The sequence below is a fragment of the Daucus carota genome, chromosome 7 (genome assembly GCF_001625215.2).
Source record: "Daucus carota subsp. sativus chromosome 7, DH1 v3.0, whole genome shotgun sequence".
Lineage (NCBI taxonomy): Eukaryota > Viridiplantae > Streptophyta > Magnoliopsida > Apiales > Apiaceae > Daucus > Daucus carota.
The window spans coordinates 30,276,454-30,296,738 of NC_030387.2; the positions used below are offsets into that span (position 1 = coordinate 30,276,454).

Below are 20,285 nucleotides of genomic sequence, written 5' to 3' on the forward strand. Positions count from 1 at the left end.
TTTATTTATTTATTTGTGTTTCGTTATAATTCAAGTCACATGCATATGTATTGCAAGAGTTATAAACTCGTTAATAAAGTTAGAAGATAAAAAAAATTGACCCGTCCCCCACACTATATAAATTAGGGGTCATTTTAAATTATAACATATTTTTGTGTCTTTTTTGTTAGAGTTAAAATATTTTTTTTAGAAACAAAAAAATAAATATTTTTAAACATCATTGTTAATTTTGTCCCTCAAATCCATCTATGTATAAAATTTTGATGAGCATTACATTATAAAATTATTTACCAAGATAATTACAAAATATATTCATGATTTATTTAAAAATCTATTCTAACTATAAAACTTTTGTTATTTTCATATAAATATCGTTTGGTATAAATTAGATATAAAAATTAAAAAAATCAAATAACGAATATTTGTATGTTTATAAATATTAGTACTCTAATTCGAGCCCAGCGGGTCAAGTTTCAAGTTTCGAACCGGTCGAGGAGGCGCAAGTGATGTAACTTTTTCAAAAACAAAGATTAGTGCGCGCAAGTGTGTAATTACCAAAAGAATTACTACTATTATCCATCCGTGTGCAACCGTTAAGAGGCTCCTAGTCGATTGTAACGTCGTTAAGCCCAACGGGTCATAAACTCACGAGTATTAAGTATCACCTTAAGTGTGACATCAACGGATCATTTTTTGTCTGAGCTGAGAAGTCTGTCTGAAAAAGCCAAAAAATCTGCGTTGAACCCGTAAAAAAATGGAAGCCAAACAATTGGTGTGACAGTTAGATATACGCTTCTGTATCGTCACCATTTTCTTTGGTTCTTGCTTTTGTCTCTGGTAAGGATCCCCTGTATCAATTTGTAAAACCCTTAAGGTTCTTTTAAGAGACTATATGATTTTCTTGTTATGTAATTCAAGTCTTCAAATCCTTAACCTTTTTATAAGGTAACATTTTGAATACTTTGAATATCTGGGGTTTGATTCTTTTGTCTTCTTGATTCATCAATAACATCAAACTTTAGATTTTGGGTTGTGGTTTTTTTTGTTTTTCTGATTCTTGTACAGTTTGTTATTGTTTATTGGATGAAATGTAAAGGAAAGTTGAATATTGAGTCAGGTTTAATATCCTGATTGGTGAAATTTAGGGTGTTTTAGGATTTGGGTTGGGATTGTTTTTAGGGTTAAGTAATGTCATCAGCTGGTATTGTTGCAATTCGAAACCGTGAGGACTTTCGAGTTGTATCACCTGTACTAAGCTCTGAATTGGACGATTCCATCCACATTTACGTGGCTATGTCGGGTTCATTGGTTCCTATGAGGGTTCTGAAATCGGAATCGGTTGAATCTGTGAAGCTTAAGATTAAGTCCTCTAAAGGGTTTGGTGCCAAGGTTGAAAGGTTGATTTGCAAAGGAAGAGAACTGGCGAGGGGATATTCGTTGCTCCGTGATTACGGGATCGAGAATGGAAATGTGCTCCATTTGGTGATTCGTCTTGCTGAGCTTCAAGTGATCAGTGTTAAGACTTCTTGTGGTGAAGAGTTTACTTTGCTAGTCAAGCGGAAACGTAATGTTGCTTATGTGAAGCGTCGGATTGCTAAAAAGAATAAGAAATTCGCTAATGTCGATGAGCAACAAGTATTTTTCAATGGAGAGCAGCTTGATGATCAGAGGTTCATAAATGATATCTCTAAGCATAATGAAGCAGTGATTCATTTGTTTGTCCGGAGATCTGCAGAAATCAGAACAACACCCCGGGACAAGAATTTTGAGCTTTCTATTGCAGCACCACAGTTGCATGAAACAAAAAACTTTGACAAGGAAGTTCGCCAGAAGACTGCAGAGAGAGATGTCTTGTTGGAACCAATAGTTATTAACCCAAAGGTTGAGTTGTCTTCTGCAATTCAGGATATGATTAAATCTACAGCTGAAGGATTGGATAGCGGCAAATGTCCTGTAAAATCTTCAGAGGGTACAGGGGGAACATACTTCATGCAGAATTCAACAGGGAGCAAGTATCTCTCTGTTTTTAAGCCAATTGATGAGGAGCCTATGGCTATGAATAACCCACAGGGTTTGCCATTATCTGAGAATGGTGAAGGGTTAAAGAAAGGCACAAGTGTTGGGGAGGGTGCAGTTAGGGAAGTAGCTGCCTATGTTTTGGATCATCCCAAGTCTGGTCTACGCTCCTTATTTGGTGAGAAGAATGGTTTTGCCGGTGTGCCTCCTACAGTTATGGCCAAATGTCGGCACATGGGATTTAATCATCGGGAGAACGTGATAAAAAAGATAGGGTCCTTGCAGATGTTCATGGATAACAATGGAAGTTGCGAGGACATGGGACCAAGTTCATTCCCAGTGGAGGAGGTACATAAAATATCAGTACTGGATATAAGAATGGCGAATGCGGATAGGCATGCTGGCAACATATTGCTGACCAAGGATGAGGAGGGAAAGACTATTTTGATTCCAATAGATCATGGCTACTGTCTGCCCAAAAGCGTATGTATCCTAACTTTGTTATCATTTCTTTTATTTAAATCATACTTGTCTTATGGAGTAGTATGTTCATATGATAATCCTGATTATTTTAGATTTCACCCAACTCTCTATGCTTTGATTCTTGTTATCATGTTAAGAATTTCATTTTATTTGCAAGTGCTTATCAGTTGTTATTTGTAGTGCTTTCATATTTTCCTCTTACTATATAGATATGTACAAAGTGTGTCATACTTCATGGAAAACCATCTTATATAGGGTCCAATAGAGAACACCTATATATACGCACAAAATACATGTGTACCAACCGCATTATCCATCAAATATTTAATTAGTAAATAAAAACTAAAATATGACTTCACTGTATTTTCCATCTCCCAGCGATCAATTTTGCATACCATATGTGCTATATTTCGATGTGATTTAGAAAATTTTTTTATTTTAGTTTTTAGTTAATAGTTTTTATTTTAAGAAGGTTTATAGTGGAGTAGGGTCGAGTATATATTTTTGTTAAAATCTGAATACTTGCCCATTCGCCGGTCTATGTAATAGTTTGTTTTATGTATACCTTGTGCTGTGTTAATCTAGATGCATCGCGCATAGAGGTGGGTAGACTTGTTATTAAGCACAGTTGAAGTCTAGAAGGTGTGCACGAGTATGAAATGATAATGCAAAAGATCGTAGTAAATAATTCCTCTCAGTAGGCTTGTATCTTTTCTCCTCCAAATACACTCTTCTGTCTCGCCGTAGGTCTTGTAGAAAGGATTAACAAAAGAAACACAAGTATAACTTGATCAGTATATCACTCTTATAATTCTGATTGTACATCATCCTTCTATGCTATGGAAGGATGGTATGTTATGAGGGAGACCCCGTTGGTAGACTATTTATGAAGCACAGTTGGAGTCTAGAAGGACTGCACAAGTATTACGAAGTGAGACTATAAAAGATCATAGTAAAAAATTCATTTTGTTTGTCTGTGGAAATGGCTATATTGTCAGTAGGCTGGAATCTTTTCTCCTTAACCCTGAAGTTATATTGCCTGTCCATAAGCGGAGAGGTTTGGTGAAGTAATTGCTGAGTTTGGTGATTTGTTATGAGCAAAGAGATATTCATCATATCCGAATCAAGTCCTCTCTCAGCTGAGTTCTATGTGGTTAGAGATGGCCTATTGTTAGCTCAGGAGGTTCAATGTGGAGAATCGTAAAATTTGTGAAAAATGTCTACTAATCCGTAGGCGGGGACGAATTATAGTAATTTGTTCCAACCCAAGACATAAACAAAGCGTTCTATTTCGTCTGGGTATTTTGTAGGGATAAAGGATACACTGATAGAGTACAAAATAGACTTAGCTCTTGTCTTTCTTTTAAAACTAAAAAAAGAGACCCTCGAAGCACTAAATAGATATCTGGGGATATCTATTAGTAATGGCTAATGATCAATGCGATTTCGTAACTAGTTGGTATATCCGAATAATCAAATAAAATAAATAAATCGAACAATACAAAGCATACGGATATAAAAACATCTTTCTTCGTATATCCAGATAATAGGTAGGAGCATAAACTGAAACATTCTGATTTATTATCATTTGGAGAGCAACAACTGAACATACATAAATTTAGAGGAGGGTTGTATTATTTCTCAATTACAGAGGTTTTTCTTATGTAGAGGTGCATTATTTTGTAAAACTTGTGTTATGTGAACTGGCGTTGTTTCCCCTTGTGTTTATCTTCCTGGTAAGAAAAACAAGCCTAATGCTTTTTATAATGGCTGCTTGTTTGTATTGTTCTGGGAGATAAACATCATCTTTAGCTGCTTCATAACCACCACCACCCCTGTACCCCTCCACTGTAAAAAATGAGGGTGTAAAAGTGAAGTAGGATGGAGTGGAATGCAAGTTTATACTATTTCAGGGATACATGTTTATGTAATTTATTTCTTAGTTTGTTTCTTTCTTAACAATCTATACTGCAGCTCTTTAGGTAGAAAACAATGTAATTACAGAATTGACTGCACATACTGCTTTCATCTTTCATCGTTTAGGTACTGAGATAATACTAACCCTTATTTTTATTTTATTTTACTATTCAACTAGTTTGAAGATTGCACATTCGACTGGCTCTACTGGCCTCAAACTCGTAAGCCTTACAGTCCTGACACCGTAGAGTACATCAAGTCACTGGATGCAGAAGAAGACATTGCGTTACTCAAGTTTCATGGATGGGATCTACCTGTAGAATATGCTCGTACCCTCCGCATCTCAACTATGCTTTTAAAGAAAGGTGTGGAGAGAGGTCTCACGCCCTTTGACATCGGATCCATCATGTGCCGGGAAACCTTGAACAAGGAATCTATAATCGAAGAGATTGTCCAGGAAGCTGAGGATTCAGTTCTTCCTTTCACGAGTGAAGCTACATTCCTTGAATCAGTCTCCCAGATCATGGATCGCCGCCTTGATGAGATGACCAAATAAAGGTCCAGAAAGAGCAGATGGTATATATGTGTGCATAAGTCAAGTGTCTAAACATGTCATCCATATGTTTCAGTTAACCGATTATTTATCTTTCAAATATGTCTCGTGTTTAGAAACTCATTTCAGCAATTAACTGGAACACAAATAACTCATCCTCATCTTTTCTTTCACTTTGGGATTTGATTATAATAATTATCAAGCTCTGTTGTTGCCCTGGTAGTATAGTACTAGTACAGTTGGATAAACCTTTTCTTGTATGTCCTCGTCTTGATAAAAGATCTGAGTTAGTAATGGTTTTTTGTTTTTGTGGAATTAATGTTACTTATTCTTTATGATATCATTAGCTGAAGATTAAGGTGGAAGCATAAAAGTATGAGGGTTCGAATTTTTGCAACTAGTGGAGTATGATGAGCATCTGAGTTTACAAATGCAGGTAAATAAGCAAGTACGAATCATGGTAAACACAAACGTGGCACCAACAATATATTGGTGAAGGTCACCATCGGCTCCTTCAAATTTCTAACCACCCTAAACACAATCTTTATAAAACTAACCACCCTTTTTTTCACTTCACAGAACTGACCACCCTAATTCAATCAAGCTATGGGCGAACATGTGCAAGCTTTTTTTTAATGAACGCCCCTCCCAAGGGCGAACACTAAAACAGGATTCTTATATGTTCGCCCTCCCCATGGGCGAACATATAAGGGTTTCCCTCAACAATCGATGCGGAGTCCCTCTGGTGTTTCATTGTATGTGTTGTCAGCACATTCACTAGCTGAGATTTATATATTTATGTGAAAAGAATAGCGAGGTGGTGGCAATGAAGCAAGTCTTTTCACATAAATATTGTATTGTGGTGCTATTCTTTTCACATAAATATATAAATCTCAGCTAGTGAATGTGCTGACAACACATACAATGAAACACCAGAGGGACTCCGCATCGATTGTTGAGGGAAACCCTTATATGTTCGCCCATGGGGAGGGCGAACATATAAGAATCCTGTTTTAGTGTTCGCCCTTGGGAGGGGCGTTCATTAAAAAAAAGCTTGCACATGTTCGCCCATAGCTTGATTGAATTAGGGTGGTCAGTTCTGTGAAGTGAAAAAAAGGGTGGTTAGTTTTGTAAAGATTGTGTTTAGGGTGGTTAGAAATTTGAAGGAGCCGTCACCATCGATGTTCAAAAGTACAAATAACGGTCACAGCGATGTCTCCACAGTAACGGCCACAAGGAATTCTATTCAGGAAAAAGCTTATCCTGTCAGATTCTCTCAACTGATTTTATTTATTAAAATAAAAATTGAAGTCCATGAGTTACTTCCCAGAGTAGAGAAGGGAGCACATGAGTTACTTGAAGGTCATGAGCTCGTAATAATTGGTAAGTTAAAGGGTCTTGTGCTGCGAGAGGTGGAAGATTTAAGTCCAAACGGATGGGGAGCAAGGGTTGCATGAGCTACCAGTTTTGGCAACACAATTACCCAAATAATTAACTTCTGAATTTGAACAAATAACTTGTTGAAAATATGAATTTGAATTTCATTTGAAATTCAGAATATTCAAATATGGGTCTTTCTGGTATTTGCCTATGGGCACACATTAAGCACTAAATTTGATAAATTTGGTGGATTTTGATTGGTAGACTTGATGCATATGCAGGGGGCATCCTTATTTATGATTAGATGACCAAATTAAAATGCACCAAACTCATAGGAGTTAGTGCTTAATGTGTGCCCATGGGCACATCATACAAAAACCGTTCAAATATTAATATAAATATTAGAATTTTGAAATGATAAATCAAATTCTGTCATTTAAAATAAAATGCAGATTTTCAAACGGACTCTTACATTTAATCAAACAAACAAATAAATTTTACACACATTCTAGAAGAAGATAACTTCCTCATTATGAATGTGACATCTAGGATTTAAATAATTTTATATTAGTTTATTATATATAGATATTTGAAATATAAACCATACTTCGGATATCAATGAATATTATATTATTATTAGTATTTTTAAATTTATTTACCTAAGAGTTAAAAACACCTGACTCATTTCCCGCAAAGAATTACCGCTAAAAACATCTTACCGCATTCAAAACACACACAAACTTATCTTGTGCGTATCTTACAAACTATACTTCCTTCAACAATCTAAACACTTTTCAAACACTCTCTCTCTCCACTTTCTCTCTCTCTAACCTCCTCGGCCATGGACGATCCCTACAGATCCAAGCCTCGCCGCGGCCGCACCAACCTCGCCTCCTGCCTCGTCGCCGCCGTCTTCCTCCTCCTCATCGCCGTCGCCATCACCACCGTCTACTTCCTCTTATTCAAGCCCAAGCACCCTCGAATCGCCGTGAACGCCGTCCAGTTCCCCACCTTCACGCTCTCCAACGGCACCGTCAACTTCACCTTCTTCCAGTTCGTCACCGTCACCAACCCCAACCGCGACACCTTCACGCATTACGACAGCTCGTTACAGCTCGATTACTCCGGCGATCCGGTCGGCTTCGTCTTCATTCCGGCCGGGAGGATTTACGCCGGTAGGAGCCAGCAGATGTCGGCGAAATTCCAGGTGGATAGGTTCCCGGTGCCGGAGAGAGGGAAAGTATCGGCGGCGGTGGCGTTCGGCGACGGCGTTGTGGCGGCGGGGGATGTGATGGAGATAGAGACGAAGATGAAATTGGTTGGGAGAGTTAGGGTTTTGAAAGTGTTTACTCATAGAGTGGAGAGTGAGGTTAAGTGTAGTGTTGATGTTAGAGTCACTGATGGTTCTGTTCTAGCTCTTCATTGTTAGTGTTTGCTTCTTTTTGTAGAGATTGTATTCAACTCTAATATATCATTCCATAATTTGTATATATTATATTAAGATTTTACTTGAAAGTGACTCGAGCTGCGGAATATTAATGAATTTTCAAAATCTGTTTATTTAGAGGTTATATTTTCATAAAATTGAAACGAGTTCTCCGCATCCATATCTCTTTACTTATGAGTTCTCGATATCTTATAAATTTTCGATATCGAACTCGATATCTCTTATGAGTTCTCAATATCTTACAAGTTCTCTTCGATATTGAATTCAATATCTCTTATGAGTTCTCGATATCTTACAAGTTCTCGATATCTTACAACTTAGTTCTCGATGTCAAATTTTCATAAAATTAGAATGAGTTCTTGATGTCATTTGATTAAAGGCATCACCGAAAAACCAAATTTAGTATGTAGGAAAGGTGTGTAAATGAACGGAAATTGACATACATATCAGATATTAAGATATAAACAAACTGATGAAAGAGAGATTTTCATTCATACGCCTGCTCCAAAATCATACATCGTCTTCTGGTCTTAACTTACAGTATCAGCAACTGGGTAACAAGAAAGTTTATTAAATAATGCATTCAACCTACAGCAGGCAATCATGTACATAATTTAACAACTTTCATGTTTTCACTATGCTGATAAAATGAACTCAAGTTCAGCACACGAAAACATCGACACGAGAGAAAGAAGTAATGCCAATTAACATGTCCTAGCTACAATTATTTGGTATACACACTCCGATCTCTTGGTTTTGCTGTTCCTTCCATATACGCCCAGTAACTCTCAACTTCAGTTCTTTCCTGTCGCCCCCAGAAAAGAAGAGTGCCATGTTACGCTGAATGATGAGTCCGTCGTGGCTATCCCTAACCTTTCTGTGACTATCCCTTATGCTTCGCGGGGTACCCTCCCAAGTCAGTTTGCGGCCATTCCCTCCAACTTCTAAACTGTAGGTGTAGTTTCGAGCGTCTGCCTCATCACCCATATATCGCAGAAAAGCCATATATACAGGAGCCATGCCGAGCTGAAAAGCTTCAAAATGGAGACAGAAATACTGTCCAAAACAATTGAAGACCTAAAAAAAAAAGGAGAAGAAAGGTTATATTTTGACATTAGAAGATATCACTTTCACAGTTTTATAACTGTGCCATCACATTTTGAGCAAAATTCAAGTTCAGGGTATAAACAATATTACAGTTCTAGACTATGTTTCATATTGTGAACAATAAAAGAATAACACAAATATGGGGAGGTTTTTATGAATGTAATGAAAGTTTCATATCTATTTATTACTCACAACACACAAAAACGAAGCTTCATATTTAAGATGGCTCAATAACAATTTTGTATAAACACTTACAGTTAACATCCAGGTGGCGTTTTCCACTTCACGTGGATTGGATTTGACGTAACGATGATTAAAGGTGCATCCCAAGTGCATGTCTACTTTGTGATCGTCCCGTAAATGATTGACTAGATATGGAATATCCCCAACAACTGAGCAGTCTGATCCAGCGTATGGGCAGGTGTATGGCCTAAAATTACAGACAGCTTCATGTTTCAACTTGCTGTAGTAGGGAAATATCTCAGGGCAACCCAGGGAGCAATACTTGCAAGGCAGTTTAAGGGATTCAGCTACCTTCTCCAACGCAAGACACCTTATATCACCAAGCTCCTGTCTACAAGTGGGGCAACGGTTGTGTACCATTGTTTTACACTTAGAACATAGTGTGTGACCATTATGACACTGCATATTCAAACGACAAATTTTTATCAACAAGAACAAAGGCAAACACATAGCACAATATTGTCAGACTCAAAGCAACCATCTTAAATTTTTAATAAAATTATTAATATAAAGATGACATTTGTCATAACTTATTATCAGAATTTGCACCAAAGGATAAGTTTTGGGGTGAAGGAAGTCAGTTCATAATTAGCCTATAGTAAAAGATCCAATCATCACTACGGCTAAAGCCAACGATCCTTCTGATTTATAAAGTTCACGAGATCAATTATCTAGACTTTGGTGGCAATAATAGTCCGTGAAATTTAAGTAGCAGCAACAATGTTAGTAACCTTACCGGACCACAAGAAACACAAGGCAATACAAAAGAGAAGCTCCCCCTATCTATTATTTTGAAAAAAAAACCCAACACTTTATAGTCTAATATAAACTACAATATCTTATAAGCTAAAACTGCAGTGACCTTCGATTACCGAATATAAAGTTATACTGGAAACACATTAAAATTCAGAAAAGCAACCTTATCCAAAAGTTGCTACCACAACATTCATATATGATCATCATTGTCATACATGAGCAAACCATTTACACTGTAATAAAGAATTTAGGATAACTTCTCTATATATTAGTCTATCATATAGTACTCAGCAGACTTCCAAAATGATATATGCAGAAGAAAAAACAATCCTATATTTAGAGTATACGATCACCGCTAGTAACAAACCTTTCTCTGGAAATTTTTTTCATCACTATCAAAAACTGCGACCACGAAAAAATTCAGCATCCATTACAAAAAGTTTAGAAGTTGTAGTTAAATAGACTGACCCGTAAATATGAAGGCCAAGTTTTTTTATAGTGATAACTAATTAAACACAAGGCTACACCAAATTGGAAAATCCTACTGTACATATCATGATGAAAGGACCTGAAACAACAGTGTCATCAAGAGAATAGATTCCTGTAGGCTGCACCACTCTGATCGTCAATTTCCAGATATGGAGAAGGTAAATAGGAGTACAGTCAACTTGGGTACAACTTTTGAAAGATCTACATAATAATGCTAAACTAACCTCTCATGAATTTTAGTTGCTTACACATAAAAAAAAAGACACCAAGTGCAGAATTCCAGAATGAAAAAGTGGAACAATATACTCTTTAAGTCAAGAAGAGTGTACGAGAAGTTGACAACTGCGTGCAAAACAAAATTTCACTGACGCTCCTAATCTCCATCTCAAATTAATTGGTTGTGTGTGGTTTGTTTCTAAAATTGAACACATTTACTACATTTGTTTCTTTTTCATCTTTGAGAAAAAATTGTGAAACAAAATATTCACAAATTTAGGTATTCTTATAAGTATTTAAGACAATTGCTAAAAACATATACAAAACAGATGCATGTGAATTTAATAATTTCTGATGGCGGAAAGGGAACTAATCCTGCTATGCTGAACTATATTAACAAACAGAAGTTATACTTCTTATCCAGGTTAGAAAGTTATATGTTTCACCAAGTACTTCATTATAACTTATTATAAGTTACTTGATATGACAGCAGTACAGTATTTGAATTTCACAGTATCAGCTTTTAAATTGCGACATATACTTCACTATGAGAATGATTTATCTCCTATGGTCCTCGAAGGTTCTATTTACTTTAAGTACCCGTCTCTGGTTTTCAACACTAAAACGATGGCGGTCGTGTTGGAACTTCACATCACTATTGAAATCGTCAAATTCTAAGGAGTACTAAGTCAGTCCATAGGGAATGTATAAGTGTCCGATTAGACGCCTTTCCATGCACACATTGTTACCCAGATTCCACATTTCGCCTCGAGTACCAAAGTCGGACACTCAGACATTGGTATGGACACTTGGACGCTTGTTTCAGGCAAAAACATAAAAAGTTTCGCAATATTGCCGAGTTCGAAACTCGAACACTCAACTGTTTTGGACAAATCCAGCAGAGCCCAGGTAACAATGCCTGTAAATATGGCTTACATGTCATCTACAAGCTCCTTTCTATATATGTGTCCAATGTTGTCTTTGGTTGAGTGGATGAAATAAATTCTATACTATTTTAATGGGTAAACATTAATAATGGTCATTTCATCCTTCATTCCATTCATAGCCATTAGTTCTAGAGCTCAATCTTGAGAACAAATGATCCACTTTTCTTCACAAAAATATTCATCATACAAAATTTGTACTCTCCTTTCTGAACCCCCCCCCCCCCCCCCCTCCCCTCCCCTCTTCTTTAATATTGTTCACAGCACAAGAGTTACAATACTAATTTTGAAATCTGTAACAGAAGTGTGTACTGCACAAACAACAAAATACAATTACAAAGCGAGTGAAAAACCACAACAGTTCTCTCTCAGCCTATTCACATCAGTATATGTGATAACTGACATATGTACTGAATGTGGGTGAAGTATGGGAACTAACATTTCTAAAATGCTGGCGAATACGCTGTAGAATGATTCGTATATGAGATATTCCATTAAAGAGCGTGTGCGTGTACACTTTGTATTGGTGGAATACTCCTTCAAATGTGTATCCTATTTATTAAAAAGATCTGGATACCCAACTACAAAATGCAATTCTTATATAAAAGGGATGCCCATTTCAAAAATGTGCATCTCATTCATAATTTCAAGCAAATCCAATCAATAACTATTAATTTTGTTATTTCCTTCCTAAAATCGTCAATTCAGGCCTTTGTACTTGGTGTTTATCAAGTCCATATGTCCAAATGATCCTACTCCATATGACAGAAAAATAAAGAAAGCCACCTAAACACATAAAATTAAACAATAAAACCCAACTCAACTAATACCCAAATCAAAACACCAGAGAATTTCACAAAACAATCATAAGAACATAGAGTAAACAATCATTTAAGTCCACAAAAATCCAATCTTGAAACCTAAAACAAGAAACACCATCACTAGAAAATCACAAAACAAAAACCCAAATGATTAATTAAAAGAAAATCAAAAAAAACCCATGAATCGAGATTATAAAAAGAACAAACCTGGTGAATAGGTGGGTACATTGAATTAGTACAAACAGGGCACTCAAGAAGCTCATGAACACTTGTGGTTCGATGAATAAACCCATTTGGGGATTTGTTGAAATAGGGCTTTGTAGATGAAGACAAGTGAGGAGACAGAACAGATTCATCCAAATCAGAAGTTGAAATGCATTCTATGCTATCATCCAAATCCATCATATTTTCTGTCTTAGTGTGTGTATATCACATGTATGTAGACTTCATGAGTTTACATATAAATATGATGCAGAAGAAGGGAAACAGGCGAGAGAGAGAGAGAGAGAGAGAGAGAGAGAGAGAGAGAGAGAGAGGGGTTGACGACTTTTTGATGATTATTTTGGCAGTTAAATTCAGAAATTTAGTTTTTTTTTTGTTTTTTTTTTTTTTGAGAATGAATTCAGAAATTTAGTTAGTAAGCTCTGCGGCACATTTAATTATTTTGCCTTTATTTTAATATCATTTATTATCCAAAAACTTAAGTTTAGGACAAATTATTTTAAATTTTTCTCGGTTGGTTCAAATGACATGATGATTCTAGTTTAGGATGGATTAAAATTAAAATTTTTGACTTTAAATTAAAAAATATTTATTTGTGTAATAATTAGAAACTGGTTTAAAGTCGGAATATTTCAATTTGACTTAAAATCATAAATTAGTTTAAAATGTTTTTTTCAGTAACTTCATTATTTTAAAAAAATTTGATAAAAACTATTTATAAGACATAAATCATTCTAATTTTTATTATAATATTTTTAATAACTCATAAGTCATTAATATGTAAAAATTATTCAAACATAAGTTACAACTTATCACATTGAATCACGTTAAATCATAAATTATAAATTGAGTCAAATACAGTCTAGATCGCTTTTGGATCTTCATTATCCAGATTTAAATTAAATAACTTAATATGAATGGTTTCAAAATAAAAATAAAAAAATAACTTAATATGAAGAAATGATTTAGTTATTCATATATTAAACTATAATATTAACTTATATTCAACTATAATATTATTATTGTACTTTCAAAATATTTAATCTTATGTTATGTTACCTGAATGTAATTTATAATTTTTTTACTCACAAAATATCTCAATTTTATATCACCCGGTTGTTTATTATTGGCAATTTTTTTGTTGAAAAAGGTCATATATTATCAAATAATTTTTTTCATGTTATAGATACTTGGATCTATGCATGGAAAAATAAAGGCAAAACTAGAGTGGCTCTTTGGATAATGATAATATAACATGGTAGTTGTCAAATTGTAATTTGTTTGGTACTGGTTTTACCATTTATTTAGCTGGATTTGTCCCAAATAATCAAAGATTTGAAGGCAACAAATATCAATATAGGGCTGGACATTCTTAATTCCATAAATTATGTTCCCTAAAGTTATATGGATCCTCCGGACAAGTCACAAGATCCAATACTTCTGTTCTTAGAGTAGACAAATATTTCGGGGTCGTTTGGGTGAACTTAAAATAAGTGCTTTTTGCTTAAAATAAATAAGTGGAGTAGAAGTTAGAAGCAATATAAGACTTATAAGTGATTAAAGTGTTTGGGAGTAGAAACCCTGAAACAAAAGCTAGCATTCCTAGCTTTTTATAAGTGCTTCTTGACATATTACACAAACAGTACGAATAAGTTCTCTTAATTTATAATCCAGAAGCTGGATTTATGAGTCCCAGACAAACAACCACTACATAACATGGCAACAGCTTCCCATATCTTTGTTGGTACTTGCCAGAGTAAAATCCTCAACTTAACAGGAAAAAAAACATTTGTCAACAAATTAGAAAAATATGTAAAATTTTATAATAAGTATCAGCACAACACAAAATAATTGGATCAAAATTTTAATCCTATAAATATAGGAATTTGACCCTAATTGATGGGTATAGCTCCAAATGGATGGTAACTTTAATTTGATAAGCCAACAGGATGGTGTGGTGGTAGAGCTCTTGTACCATTTGCGGGAGGTCCGTAAACATGAAAACTGTTACTCTGGAAAACCTCAACCTATTTTCAAAACGATTCTAAAATAACACTTATTATCATTTAATTGATTATGATTTTATTTAATATTTATACACACTTGCATTCACAATAAACTTGCCAGCTACAAACTCCCCAAGTGGGAAGAATTTTGGATAGATGCACATTTTTAGTTTTTATTAAAACGAGACAATCGCATTTAAATAACGAAAAACACGCACTCTAACCAATCCGGTTCCATGGTCTAGCGGTTAGGACATCAGACTCTGAATCTGGTAACCCGAGTTCAATTCTCGGTGGAACCTGCCTTTTTGCGTTTTATTTAACACAACCCCACTTTGTTTCAGAAGCCCAGACTCTAATTTAAGTTGACAAGTCTTACGAAAACATCAGCTTCAAAGTATAAATCACAGGTAGGCTCTGTTTTTTTTACCCCAACAGAATAATAGATGATGTAAATGTAGCATTTTTTTATAAATATTCAAAACGTTTTGAGATCACTTTTCGGATCTGGATATTAATGACGGATATAATGATAATGAGGGCAAATACCCGTTTTCATGATCATCCCCATTTGTGATAAAAGTTACTCCCTCCGTCCCAATGAATTATATACATTGGGATCGGACACGGAGACCAAGAAAAAGTATAAGAAATGAGTAAAGTTAAATGGAAAGTAGGTATAGTGGTGGGACCCACATATTTTTTAATAATAGATTTGAGATAGTGGAGTAAAGTAGTGTGTGTAATAGTGTTTTTATTATTATATAATGGAGATAATGAGAGAATGTAGTGGGTGTAGTAGTGTTTTATATTATAAAAAGTTGCTATTTTGGGAATGTATAGAAATGATGAGACATCCCAAAAAAGAAACTGTATAAAATTGATCGGGACGAAGGGAGTAATAGAAACTGTCAAATCATATCCCACTGATTTCCATTACTATCCGACTGTTGAATTGTATTCTCTAATATCCTCCATTGTTATAAATTTATATATATTTTTTAATTTGTTTGGATAACATTTATTTACTCGAATTATTTGAATTTCATTTATTTATTTCGATTAAGCCTAATATATCACATTATAACTATTAACAAGTATTATAAAAAAAATGGAAAAAATTTAATGAGACCCGTAAGTGGAGGTGGTCTTGTGCATACGGGCAGATTGACCACATTTTCTAAAAATCCACTTATATTTGTGTGGCATTGTAAAAAAACCTATCCTGGGTTCGTGTATACTAAACTCACAGGCCACATCAAACTATAAACCAGTTATACAATAAACCAGTTATCTCCAACAGACAAGAAACAAGAAAGGAAAAAAAGGGGTCTATCATTGTTGAACATGATTTATCATCTCAAACTGAAAAGAAAGAAAGAAAGAAAGAAAGAAAAAGTCATGGCTGAACATGATTCATTGATTTGACAAGAAATGGCTGCCATCTTCAAATATGGAGTGCTAATATGTTTCCCTGATGTATCATCACACGCCATAAAGGGAAAATAGTATCACAATGAGAAATCCAGATTTTATACAGAGCAAAGATTCTGAAAGGTAATTCAATGTATTATGATTTGTGCCCAATAACTAAAATTTAAAACTACTTCGAAAATAAATATTAAATGGGAAAATAGATTTTTTTGCCACTCAACTTATAGTGTTTTTAGAAACTTACCACCCAACTAATTTTTTTATTCTTTTAGTCACTAATGTTAGGTTTGGTTTTATTTTTAGCCACCAACTTAGGTTTGGATTTGATTACCAGCATTATGATTCCATTACTGATACAAAAAATTATCATAATGCTAATAATCAAATCCAAACCTAAGCTTGTGGTTAAAAACAAAACCAAACCTAACATTAGTGACTAAAAGAATAAAAAAATTAGTTGGGTGGTAAGTTTCTAAAAACACTATAAGTTGAGTGGCAAAAAAATCTATTTTCCCATATTAAATTATGTACAGTATTACATTGTGCTGTATTTCTTTTATTTCTAGGGTCACTGTCCCAACCTCTACATCAAAAAACAATAAACATGTAGGATCATATTAAAAAAGGAAGAAAGAGGAGATGCAAATTAAAGAAATCAAGAAAGCAATAAATTTATGGGTATGCATGTGAAGGAAATTTTAAGCCATTCCTTGCTTATCCTTGTATTAAATTCACATGTTTACAAAAGTATGTCACTTTCATTCATAGACAAGTATTCTCGGCAGAGCCCATAAGAAATTTTCAATTATTTTGTTTTCTTTTCTTTGTAGTTTTAGCAAATAAACAAATAATTTAACAAAAGAAACAAGAAACTAAAGGCTTATCTTCATGGCAGTGATACCTAGGCTGCACTTGTACCATTCAGAGTTTCATTGGTATTGAAGTCAGAAGACAAGCTATAAAAAAAAAATAGTACAACTAATAAAATCTTATGACAGATAGGTCATGGGTAAACTATAAACATGCATTAGAGGAAGTCTTCTGGACTACTCTCATGTCTTAATTCTTGGATAAAAAATAGTTTAATGCGTGGGAGATACTAATTTCTAGGTTCTTACCCAACTGATGATAATGGTTGCGAGGAGCTTGCTTGGTGCGAAAATGCTGCCAGCAGTCTTTCTTTCGTCAACTGTTCTGTTCCTTCCATTTTTATAACGAATGTGTGGAACACCATATCATTTGCTGCTGTGAATTTGGACTCAATAACACCGAACTGTGCCTCTCGAAGTGCTTCTATGACTCGAGATACGGGATGGGATTCTAGAGGACATGTCACCCTTACATTGACTAATTTGTCTGCTGCTGTAATTTCTACATGGGAAACTTGGGTTTGATATTCCAAATTTGATTTAGCATCCGAAGATGATGAATCTCTAGAAGTGCTACTAATCGATTCCAAGCCTTTCACTTTCTTTTGCAATTCAGAAATGTATGCAATCGCATCCCCTAAAAGGGAAGCTTTGTCCATCTTAGAAATGTTTGGAACAACTGCTCGCAATGCATAGAAACGTTGGTTCAATCTTTCCCGCCTCTGCCTCTCCGCCTCAACGTGATTTAGTGGCCCTTCTCCGTTAGCAGGCTTTCTCCCCCGCTTCCGATGGCTTTTTCCATCAGCTAAGGTAGCTTGCTCTTCCTTGCAGACAGGGTTAACATCTGAAGGCTCAGACTCGATAATAACTGGCCAAGATGGAATTGTTTTCGCCCTTGAGAATTCTATCTGCCTCGGGGCTGGCCTTTGAGAGTCAAATTGTTTGAAATCAAAATGGTCCGGAACACCCCCTTTCAGAATACTGTTTGTTGGAGTCTGAGGGCTGTAAATTTCTACAGTTTCCCCCTGCTTGCCATTGTTGAAGTTTGCCAAATTCTGAGCATTGAAACAAGTTCTCGTACTTGGAGATGGAAGCTTATTTTTATTCAGATATTCGTCCGATGACCTCTCGTCTGCTTTCCTAACAGCAAGTTTTGGTCTAAACTCAGACCGATTTGAATTAAATTCTTGCCCAAAAATCTTTGTGATCCTTTGTCTTTCAGGGATGCCTCCATCAAAGAATTGCCTGTTTTCACCATTTTCCCTCGTAACCGGACGAGCTGTCTGTGGCTGGGGCTTACTGATCGAGGGAGGTGACGAAAATGCCGATGTTATTGACTGCACAAGCTCAACGCTTTCAGGTAAAGATCGTACTGACCCCAATTCCACTACCCCAACATCAGTTGGGATCAAAACCAAAGTCTGCGTACCAGCATTTCTTGCCAAAACTGACCTAAAACAGTAATTATTGGATAATTTCAACGCATCCAAAATCCACACATGCTTCCTCGACCCAAAACACTTTCCAGGAGCACCTTTTCCAATGGGGAATGAAAAATACATTGAAACAAGAAAGAACATTTCAATATCTGTAACCCTATCCAAACCAGAAGCATAACACTCGTCCTCTGAACCCCCAAACAAGGAATGCAACTTCTGAAGCACATTCTTTCTCATCCTCTGTTGAGATTCATCATCATGACGAGAACTCAGAATTCCCTTAACTTCAGATTCCTCCTCTTCTCTCAACTCCCTGCAAGAACCATCTCCCCACCCAAGAACTAAATCACCTGACATAGACCGCGAAATTTGCCAATAAATTGCATAATTCCAACTAAAACCAGACAAATTGGGACAATCCACAAGATCTGAAAGCTTAGTCTGCAAACTCTCATCATTCTCAACTTCCGTAAATGAGCATTCAGCAGAGACTGAGCTCGATATCAAATAATCAAAAGCACCCTTCCCTAAAACCTCCACAGCCATGGCCTTATCTTCTTCAGTCCACATAGTTCCCCCCATATTCCAACAATAAATTAGGAAACTAAACAAAAATCACTCCCCCAATTTTCAATACCCAATCAAAATCTTAAAACAATAAACCAACTAAGCAACAACCTCCACCACAAATACAAACATGCTAAAAATTCAAATCATCTCCAAAATCTAAACCACCCAGATGCTAAAAATTCAATCTTTATATCTCTAAACCTCTAAAAATCAAATCTTCACAAAGAAACAAGAAACCCCACATGAGTAAACATAAAAGCACCAAATACACACAACTAAAAAATATCAAAAATTTACCTAAAAACACAACTTGAGATAGTCATAGTAACAACAGAGCAGGGCAAAAAAGTACCTCAAATATAGTAAAATTTGCAGTAATGTGAAGAAATGAAAATATGAAGAAACACAGTCTGTTTGAGGCAAAGAGCCAAACACACAGAGAGGGGTTGGTTTTGGTGAAGTTAAAAAGAGGTTAAGCATGAGTCGGCAAGAGAAGAATGAGGGGCTATGTGTATATATAAAATATGTGTGCATGTATGATGTATCTATATTGAAACTACTTTTGCGCAAGTTGTAGCCACGTTCTACATGTTGAAGAAAAACAATGATAATGGGCAATACTGTTTTGGACTATATTATGCTGCACGTGTAAGTTGTGTTTCACTGTTGAGTCCATGACATGTGTATCTTCCTGCTTCCACTTCACTTTCCATTATTCCTTTTTATAAAAGTTGGCAGTAAAATATGCTCTCTTTTTTGTTTCCGGAAATTTTGAGTCGTGTTAGATATTACTTCCTCTGTCCCATTTAATTGTATACGTTTGTTTTCAACTGTTCGACACGTATTTCAATGTTCTTATAAAATATAGTTCCGTAACTTATTTTTGAGATTTTCTTTTTCTGAATAAAAATATAACATCCAAACTTTAATTCAGAAAAAGAAAATTTTAAAAATAAATTACACAACTATACTTTACAGGAGCATTAAAGTCCGTGCCGCGTCCCCGTCCCCCAACATATACTACTCAGGGGGACGGAGGGAGTATTGTGTAAGATCCTGATAAAAGAATAAATGGGTTAAAAATGGGTAAATTTTATTATATTTCTTTAAAAAAATCATATTTAAAATATTTTTTATTAAGTTTTAAGCAATTATTAGTGGTGAATCATAATACAAGACATGTAAATATCACACAATTAATTATAACTTGGTAGGTGATAGCGAAACTTTTATAGATTCATACGGTATTGTTTGTTTAAAAAATCGATAAGCACTTATAAAAAAATATGATTTTTAACTCCGTTTCATGATTTCTATTTTTTTTCAAAACACTTTAATTATTTATAAGTCTTGACTAACTGTCTAAAATCTAC

The 20,285-nt window shown here is 35.2% G+C and overlaps 4 protein-coding genes and 1 non-coding gene across 5 annotated transcripts; 3 read left to right on the forward strand and 2 right to left on the reverse strand.

The window, feature by feature from the left end:
- The first annotated feature begins 558 nt into the window (after positions 1-558).
- On the forward strand, positions 559-5,307 carry LOC108193267 (phosphatidylinositol 4-kinase gamma 4). The gene is made up of 2 exons (XM_017359856.2): positions 559-2,499; positions 4,595-5,307. The coding sequence occupies exons 1-2, from the start codon at positions 1,189-1,191 to the stop codon at positions 4,970-4,972; spliced, it is 1,689 nt and encodes a 562-aa protein (XP_017215345.1). The 5' UTR covers positions 559-1,188; the 3' UTR covers positions 4,973-5,307.
- Positions 5,308-7,097: 1,790 nt separating this feature from the next.
- LOC108195179 (uncharacterized) lies at positions 7,098-7,864 on the forward strand. Its single transcript, XM_017362132.2, has one exon. It carries the CDS (start codon positions 7,191-7,193, stop codon positions 7,776-7,778), a length of 588 nt encoding a protein of 195 aa, XP_017217621.1. The 5' UTR covers positions 7,098-7,190; the 3' UTR covers positions 7,779-7,864.
- A 402-nt stretch (positions 7,865-8,266) lies between these two features.
- Positions 8,267-12,907, reverse strand: LOC108193618 (E3 ubiquitin-protein ligase SINAT5). Its single transcript, XM_017360345.2, has 3 exons — positions 12,580-12,907; positions 9,159-9,545; positions 8,267-8,873 (listed from the first exon to the last, which is right to left on the reverse strand). The coding sequence occupies exons 1-3, from the start codon at positions 12,775-12,777 to the stop codon at positions 8,511-8,513; spliced, it is 948 nt and encodes a 315-aa protein (XP_017215834.1). The 5' UTR covers positions 12,778-12,907; the 3' UTR covers positions 8,267-8,510.
- Positions 12,908-14,830: 1,923 nt separating this feature from the next.
- Positions 14,831-14,902, forward strand: TRNAQ-CUG (transfer RNA glutamine (anticodon CUG)). Its single transcript has one exon. It is a non-coding gene; the product is annotated as a tRNA-Gln (tRNA).
- A 2,093-nt stretch (positions 14,903-16,995) lies between these two features.
- Positions 16,996-19,438, reverse strand: LOC108193499 (transcription factor MTB1). The gene is made up of 2 exons (XM_064081450.1): positions 19,265-19,438; positions 16,996-19,128 (listed from the first exon to the last, which is right to left on the reverse strand). Exon 2 carries the CDS (start codon positions 18,922-18,924, stop codon positions 17,149-17,151), a length of 1,776 nt encoding a protein of 591 aa, XP_063937520.1. The 5' UTR covers positions 18,925-19,128; positions 19,265-19,438; the 3' UTR covers positions 16,996-17,148.
- Between the last annotated feature and the right edge of the window lie 847 nt (positions 19,439-20,285).